General features: G+C 41.3%; 1 protein-coding gene across 1 annotated transcript; it reads right to left on the bottom strand.

Moving 5' to 3' along the window:
• Nucleotides 1-323: 323 nt before the first annotated feature.
• LOC137193824 (myocilin-like) lies at nt 324-3,024 on the bottom strand. The gene is made up of 3 exons (XM_067605217.1): nt 2,376-3,024; nt 1,789-1,893; nt 324-1,700 (listed from the first exon to the last, which is right to left on the bottom strand). The coding sequence occupies exons 1-3, from the start codon at nt 2,863-2,865 to the stop codon at nt 898-900; spliced, it is 1,398 nt and encodes a 465-aa protein (XP_067461318.1). The 5' UTR covers nt 2,866-3,024; the 3' UTR covers nt 324-897.
• Nucleotides 3,025-9,051: the final 6,027 nt, after the last annotated feature.

The raw sequence follows: 9,051 nt of genomic DNA, 5'->3' as shown, positions 1-9,051 counted from the left end.
TTATTTAAGACATATGTAAGCATACAACAGGACTCTCACTTCAACTGGGCAGGACACTATCTACACTCTATACATGTGCTATATATACATCTACTTCTTTATCTTTATCATGTGCATTTTATCAGATAAATGTACACAAGTAATATGATTATTGTAGATCCTTTATTGTGGTGTCCATAATACCAAAACTCCTTATTTTAACTATTGATAGCCTACGTTTTTATAATTTGCATGTAAATATTTTATGAAACATTGTATTTCTTCATCTGGTAAGTATTTTAAAATAAAAATATTACATAAAATAATGAGCACAGAAAAACTATGTTTTGGAGAAATTCCATGTTTTAATAGCAACAACAAGCAATTTCCAGAATAAGATACATGTCCTGTGTGTCCCCCTCTATTCAATGTGCATTAATTAATCCACACTCTTCATTCACTCCATCATATTATCAGACAGAATAACAGGTAGCATAACATGTCTGCTCAATATTTGTCAAGAATGTGTGTCTGAATAGGCACCAAATTATGACTCCGACAAGATTATACTATTTACATTTTTATTGAGAACTTAAATAACAGGAACCTTTATTAACTGATAACAAAAATATTTCACAATTTCAAACCATGTTTACTGTTAACTTTACTGCAATAATTACAGAAATCATAATTGGTTGTATCTCAGCTACATTACTGCTTTATGAATATTTATGTATGGTCATAATAGATCTTATTTACAATGGTGTATAGAAAAATAGATTCTAGTGTTGAAAAACAAACATGTCATGTCAAAGCCTTGCAATATTCAAAATTTAAATGATTATGTTTGATCTCATTGACATGATCCTGCATCAGCACAGTCCAGTAAACAGCAGTCCCTTTCTGTTTTTGTCCCCTTTAGCTGCTGCCATGGCTTGCCCTGCCCAGTCTGATGTCATAGGTGACCATGTGGAAGTTGTCCCAAGCGTACAGCTTCCTCTGGATGTGGTTGTAGTCCACCATGCTGTTGTAACGGTACTTGTTCTTGAAGGGCACAGTGACAGCACGCCCCTTGCCGGTGGCTGTGTCAAACACATAGTTGATGGTGGTGTTGGGTGCTGTGTAGCTGGCCACCGTGTACAAATGTCCGCATACCATGAAAGCATTGGCCACTGTGTTCTTCCTGATGTTGGTCTCCCAGCTCTTCTTCACCTCCAGGCTCTCTAGGTCAAGCTGGGAAATCACAATGGCACCCTTTGCCTTGCTTGTGCTGTAGATGGCCCACAGACCTTGCTCATCCACTGCCAGGTCGATGTCCGTGTAGCCACCCCAGGAGTAAGGGTACTGGCCGTGGAAGCCAGCGTGAGGTAGCTCTATGCGTGATGCCAGGCTCTCAGAGGCCAGGTCATAGCGGATCAGGGTACGGCTGCGTTTGCGCTGGTAGTAGAAGGAACCGCGGTACATTGTTGCCCCAGTGCTCTCCACAGGCTCTGGAAGGACCAGGACCTTCATAGGGAAGCCACGGGAGAACTGTTTCATATCTTCATATGCGAAAAGCTGACGGACGTCTTTGCCCACTGTGTCGATTCGCCACACAGTCTTATTGGTGTACAGAGGGCCTTGGGGTTCGGGATCCTGCAGCCACACTCCATACTTCCCTGTGATCCCGTCAGCCTTCCTGTGTAACACAGGATCTCCCACTGACAGCAGCTCTCCACAGCCTATAAGAGAGTTCAACTTTATGGTATCATATATGTACAATGGTTTCAAACACTCATGACATCACCATCAGAAAAGCCTGAACTTTACCTGTGAAGTTGTGATTTCCCTCAGGAATGAGGTGGGATGCTGGGACCTCCGTTACCTCAGCCTTCATCTCCTGGTATGCACCATTGCTAAAATCATAGGCAGGGTCTGGTAGAAATAAAATGAAGGAGAAATACATGAAAGGAATTTTAATGACTTTCTAGCTAGTATGAACTATAGGCTATATGTATATATAGGTAGTAAACTACAGATAAAGCAGAGTCACCCCTTGTACTTAGATAAAGTCTCAGTGCCTCATTTATTTGTCTCAGAGCCCAGCAGGTTCCCCTATAACCCTGCTATTGCCCTCCTTGAAATGATCATGTGCACGTAAACAGGCATGCATGAGTGACAAAGCCGTAAAAGAAGAGTTGGTGTTGTAAATTCCAATGCACTTACTCAACCTGGGAAAGCTAACTGCAACCTGACCTGATGTCCTGGGAGACTTTTCATAATCTAAGTCAACCTCAAAGATATTTATCAGAAAAAATAAAAAGTGGCAAGACAGAAAGGGCACAGCAGTGTTGTGATTAAAAAGAATTCAGGATTTGATTTGTGTCTGCTTTCCCTTTACTCTCTGATATACATACCATTAGCAGGTCTGTGGCTGTTTTCATGCTGAGCCCCCCCTGAGGAGTGTGACTGCTCGCAGGGTTTCTGCCTGAGGCTCTCTGCCTCCTGGCTCAGCTCAGCTACCCTCCTCTGGAGCTCCTGGACCTGCCTGTTCAGACGCTCCTTGTCCTGCTGCAGCTGGTTTCTTTCCCCTATAACCTGGGAGTAAGCTTCCTGGAGACCTTCTTCACCCTTAGCCCCGACCTCAGTCCTGGTGTCTGTGTCTACTCCTGCAATCAGGCGGCTGACCAAAGCTTCCAGCAGGGTGAGCCGGGACAAGACTCCATCAGTCTCTGGTTTCCCACTACCCCCAGGGCAGCTGGCCTCCTCTGGACTTTCCACAGTGAAGGTGTAGTGGCAGCGTCCGGCTGGGTCATTGGAGCGGTGGAGGGAGGCTCGGTCTTCGGCCTGGCTGTGGCTGGCCAGAGTTAAGAAGGACAGACACAGGAGAGCCACCTGGAGCCACATTCTGAAGGGTCAGACTGAGTCTATAGTCTTCTGTTTTGGGGATATTTGCAAGGGTGAAGGACTCCTCAAATGTATATCTTTTCTTTCTTTAGCTAGTCTTTTCCCCACCTGAGTATCTCTGGTCAGTGCAGGTCAGTGTCTGAATCCCAGCAATGCTGAGAGTAGGATATTTATACAGTTAACTGTCACAGAGTGGGAGGGGACGAGGACTGTGGCAGGGAGTGAAATAGTCAGGGGGTGTGGAGTGTGTTTGAGAGTCCACGTGTTTCTTCTTTTTTACTGGTGGTGGGGTGAGGTGTGCTGAAAGGGGCAAACAATGTGAAAATCACACAGTATCAGTGGAAAAATACACAATTTAATGTTTGTCTGTTTTTTCCTGTGGAAGATTCTTTTATTGTGTCTCAGTAGTTGATATGTCTCTACAGGTTGTTTTGACTGGAAAGCATCTCTTTTATGTGTCTACTGGCTGTCACCTGCAGAGCTGTTTACTTCCTCCGTAACTGATAGTTTTACTATTAAACCAGGGTGTGATTTACTGTAAACCCAGTTTATGACCTGGGTACGGGGTGAAATCTGGGCTCGAGGGCAAGTGTTTAGGAATCCAGGAATCTGCAGCCACTATTTGCCATCTAGGCTTGACAGAGAGGCAACATGGTCTTTCAAAGGACCTGAGGGTACACTGGTACTCATCTGCCCGCACCACAGCTGGGCAGGATGTCTGGTACAGGAGGATGGGCTGGCTGTCTGGCAAGAAAATCGTGGTTATTCTTCTTTTCTTCCTACCAAAGCTCATACTTTCCACACATCCCCAAATGCTTTTAAATCATGGATTCTTACTGGACACATTATAGTGGAAACATAACTTTTTGATTATAACAATCCAAGAGCCGCTCTGAGAGGCTGCACAGCGGTGCTTTGAGCTAAATGCTGATGTCAGTGAGCACCCTGGTAGCCTACTGGTTACGATGCATACCACATAGCTATTATGTCTGTGGTTCGTTTCTGGCCATGGACATTTGTTGCATCTCATACCCCTCTTTCTACCCCAGCTTCCTGTCTCTTTGCATTTTCACCTGTCAAGTAGAGGCAAACAATGCCAAAACATATTCTTTAAAAAATGCTAATTTCAACATGCTAACATTCTCACAATGGCAGTACACAGTACACATGCTGAAGCTAAGCAGGTCTAATATTTACCATGGTCACTGTCTTAGTTTAGCATGTTAGCATGCTAACATTTGTTTATTAGCGCTAAACACAAAGTACAGTTGTGGTTGATGGGACTGTAATTGATTTTGGAAGCTATGTAGTCATTAACCAAAGTATTGGACAAACTGAAATTTTGATGATTGTGCTAAATGTTATTATAATTCATCCTGATAGGAATGTGAGTGTGTGTATAAAATTTCATGGCAATCCGTCTAATAGTTTTCGGAAGAATCCTCCCTTATGGCTTTGCTCTCACACGAGACATGTGGCTCATCCACGTGAAACATCTGCGACTTGGAGAGGGGAAATAGCAAATATATCAACACTGGAGTCCAACACGAATGTACCCATAGTAAGTGTACAAAAACCACCAGTGGCTGTTATTAACTGGTACTGGAACTGGCACTTCCTCTCAGTTTGTCTCCACTTTTCTGTATTTTTCCATAATCAAAATGCTGTGTCTGTCCTCCATGACCATTACAAAATATTTCATGTAAATACCGACAGCAGCAGCAGCAGCAGCAGTTTCACCCCAAAGCAGCTTGCAGCACATCTGTGTTTGGTTCCACAAGATCAGTCTGCTGCCTAGTTAACCTGTCCATTTTATGGCCCATGGAAAGTCACCAGTATTCCACAAAGTTTTCACTTCTGAAGTGTGTTTTTCTTATATAACATTACGACTCCTGTAAAAGTCAGCCCCAGCCCCTTTGTCGGCCCTAAAAAATTCAGAAGATCCCAACGTGTGCACAATCTCTTCCACAGACAGTCTCTCTCTAGATGCTGAAGTAGCTCTGCAGGGAGCCTGGAATCCATGTTTGCCTGCTGAAATGTTCAACGTGCACATCTTAGCAGAGCTAAGAATACTCATTTTAATGATGATGGCTCTTACAGTATGTTACAATTTGGTTTCTCCATACTGGGATTCCATGTCCTGCAGCTGCAATTAGATAGTTATTTTCCTAACATGCAGGATTTGTTGCTTCATTTTTATTTATGATTTAACCCTCAAACATTCAGTTTCCCACTTTTATTTTGTTTTAAGTATAGCTTTATTCCATGGTCTGACTGATATACTGTATATTATCAGCATGTTACAGCTCGTCATTGAAGCCATAGGAGGTTAACACTGATTAATATATTCAAACTCAAGACTTCATTTCATGCCATGATTTTTTTAAAGCTGCATCATTCTTTCAAATGGAAACATTCTTCTTATCTTCTCATTTTATACACATTTTCCCAAAATTGAGCCTGACATAAAGAGTATCTATGGCATCTTCACTGCAATTTAAATACAATTCTATGGGTTTGAAACAGTGTTGATTAACCCATCATTGTATTTCCTAAAGCAGTGGTTAGACAAAGTGGTAGACAAATAACCCAGTTTTAACTGTTACTGTAGAGTTAATAATGAATATGAATAATAGGTGAAGAACAAATTATTGATATCAGATAAACAGTAGAAGATATCTGTTATTTTAAGCAGTAATTTTACAAACCTCTAAGCCTCCCAGAATTCTTGGCTGTACAGGATTTCCACTGTTCTGGAGGGACATTTTACTGCTGCCTTTGTTTAAATATGAATCACATAATATTATGCAACAGGAAAAAGTTGGGAGAGCTGTTGGGGACAATGACATCACAGAAGAAAAACAAAACAGATGAGAGAAACAGTGTGATTGCTGCATCAGGACCGATGTGGAAAATGAAATTGTCGCCATTAGAGCTTTTTACACAACATCCAGTATAATTTGATTATTGATTTAGACATCAGGCTGAATGGATCTTACAGAGAAGGAAAGTGGGCTTGGTGGCAAATTAAATGGCGTGCCAGTTCTCTCACACTGAGTCTTAAAGACAGTGACAACATCATTTTCCAGTGGCTGATGAAATTTGAGTAGCGCCCACATGGAACAATTATTGGCATGCCAGACGTACATTTACAGGTGTGAAGTGTTGCATAATGCACCGTTACATGGGTGCCAGACTCGCTCGTTGATTTTCAATATAATGCAGACATGAAGCAGTCAGTCATCAGAGGTGTGCACTCAGTGGTTTAACACCCTTTAACACAACCTCCCACCTGAACATAAAATTCCACCTCAGTGCTCAGACTGAAACTACGGAAGTTGAGCCTGAATGCTTGTTCTCTGAAAGTCTGTGTGTTTTCACATTTATGAGAGAGAGTGATGAAGAATGAGACAGTCTTGATGCTTTGCATGTGTTGTGATCTAAGGTGCCGAAACTCAAATGAGTCATTGTGCTTGATTCATGGTGAGCAATTGATGGATTAAAGGGAAAATGAGCATTTATGACTATCATTTATATAATTTAGTGTTCATTAAACAAAACCACAGGGGGACAGTGTGAGGTGTTTTTGACACGAGCATTAAAAATGGCCTGCTGTCTGTTGTGACTACGAGGGTATAATCACTGTGGATCACACACGCCCACACACACAAAATCTCACAGCGCAGTAGGTGTTGTTTGGTCTTTGACAGCTCAGTACAGGTGTTACACCAGAGGTTCTCATTACTGATACAGACAGACTGGCATGGCACCAGAGTGTCACAGACAGTCTCACATGCATAGATAAACACATACTGTAGATAAGACACAACTGACATAACACAGTAGTGAGACAACAGATTTAACACTTGGTGTCAGGTACTGTAGGTGTTTAGGAGTCCTCAGAGGAAGTGATGTTGTGCTTAAAGGTCTGAAATGGTATCATTATTTCTTTAAAGTCAAGATGAAATGAAAAAAATCCTCTGTCCCCGGTCATAGTGTGCACCTATTTAACAATATATGCCGAAAAGAAATACAAAAAGTCAGTTTCTTTGTATTCTTATATCAAAACCCAATCATGTTTTCTTTCTGTAAATCAAAATATGATGTGTGCTTACGTAGGCTTGAACCAACCAATTTCAACCAATAATATCATGATATCCACTCATCAATCAATCTTCAACTTCTAGCGGCACAGAGTTAAGATTCATTATGACATGCCCACTTTTCAACGTTCAAATCAAATTCCTCCCAACATTATGTCCCACCTATTTATCCTGTTTCACTCAGAAATACATCATGATACGGAAGCTAGATACTCTCAAAATGCTGTTTCATCTGAACTTTAAAAGATAGCTTCACAATTTCACAACAGTTAGTTTAGCTAACCATAAGGACTAGAAGCAGGGGGAAACAGCTAGCTTGGTCAAAGGTAATAAATTCTATCTCCCAGCACATGTAAAGCAAACTATTGAACGCATTATACCTCATTTCTTTAATCAGTACAAAAATCGAGGTGTAAGAACAACAATATGTGGTTTTACAGTAATGTGCTGGACTATTTTTGGCCGAGGGCAGTGACTTTGAGAACTAACTCGTTAGTGAGCTTTAAACGTTCAGGTGGGACAGAGCTGGGCTAGCTGTTTCCCCCTAGCTTTATGCTGAGCTAAGCTAATGTCTGTAGCTTCATATTTAATGACAAAGTAACATAGATCTAATTTCCCACAAATGTCAAACTATTCCTTCAAAAGACTTTTTTATTATTTTATTGGTGAGACCTTTAGTTTCCTATTTATGCAGCATGAGATCACCATTGAATATCTACCATTTCCCAGGAATTTCAACTAAATTGTCCATTACTGATGTTTCGTGCCTCTGTTTGTTGTAACATTATGTCATCTAAATACATGGTGTAAATATAATTGAATTCCTTCTCATTGTAATTCCAGTAATATCTCCTCTTTCCTCACAGAGCATCACCTTTCAGGCATGTAGCTTTTTTTTATATAAGTATGGGTTTACAGGATTCCACTGGCTCTAAACTGTACTTCAACAGTTTCAGTAAATTCCTCTTTTTCTACCATAAACTGTCATTCCGTCAGTGTGTGAGTGTGTGTGTGTGTGTTGTGCAGTTTGTGACTGGGCTGTTTGAAGCTGTGTGTTATGTAATGGGGCCACTGTTTTCCCCCCATTGATGACAGTTTAACAACAGGGCCCTTCGATTGTGGTGCAAGTCAGGCAATGATTTAGAAACTAAGTCACCTAACTAGCTCAAAAGCGGAAAATGGAGAAAATGTCTATTCATTACAATTGTTTCCACAAACATTGGAGCCGAGTGCAGTTTGCAACCTTGCACAACTCAAACACTGATCGGTTTTCGTCCTAAAATGGCAGGAGCTCATATTTTTCTCCTTAGCTCATCTCAGTGGCCTTATAATCTCATTTGAGAAAGGAAGAAAGTGCAAGGTCAACTGAGTTCCTTCCTCGACACAGATTTAAATCTGAGGCTGTATCAAATTCAACAGCTGCGTGTGCAGTACAGTCTGTGACTTCTTGTTGGGCTATGCAGAGAAGAAAACAGTGACCCTGCTTGAAACAACAGCACATGTTCTGGTAGCGCTTGAACAGGACACAGTGAGGTCATTTTGTGGGCTCTGACATGGTAAGCAGGCAACACCATCCTGTCCAAACACAGTGCTGAAATGAAGCATGGGTAATGGATGATTCAGGGCAATGATGGAGTGGCACATGGGGACCAACATGTTGATAACTACTCTCCCTGGCCTTTTTCTGACCCAAAGCCAATAATCTGTTCTCCATCAGCACTCCGCCATCTGTCTTTTCTTCAAAATACACATACAATGACAAACAAATACACACAAATGAACACACACAAACACAAAGTCCTATATTTCATTTCAACAGGTCTTGCATACTTCTCCTGAATTCCTGTTTTAAACCTTCATCATTTGTCCCATGATGAAACATACAGTATACTGTACATCTTGAAAACTCTACAAGGCCAGGGTGGAAAAAATAATGAATACACCTTATGGTTCTTTGTCTTGGATGTAATTTAATCACAGTTACAATCTCTGCTACATTTGGATTGAATACAAACCAGCTGATTTGTCAGTTACAGTGGTAGAAGAAGTACACAGATTTATTGTGTACAAATACTCTGAACAA

The sequence above is a fragment of the Thunnus thynnus genome, chromosome 12, assembly GCF_963924715.1.
Source record: "Thunnus thynnus chromosome 12, fThuThy2.1, whole genome shotgun sequence".
In the NCBI taxonomy this organism is placed as follows: domain Eukaryota; kingdom Metazoa; phylum Chordata; class Actinopteri; order Scombriformes; family Scombridae; genus Thunnus; species Thunnus thynnus.
This window is presented reverse-complemented; position numbering and strand designations above follow the sequence as displayed.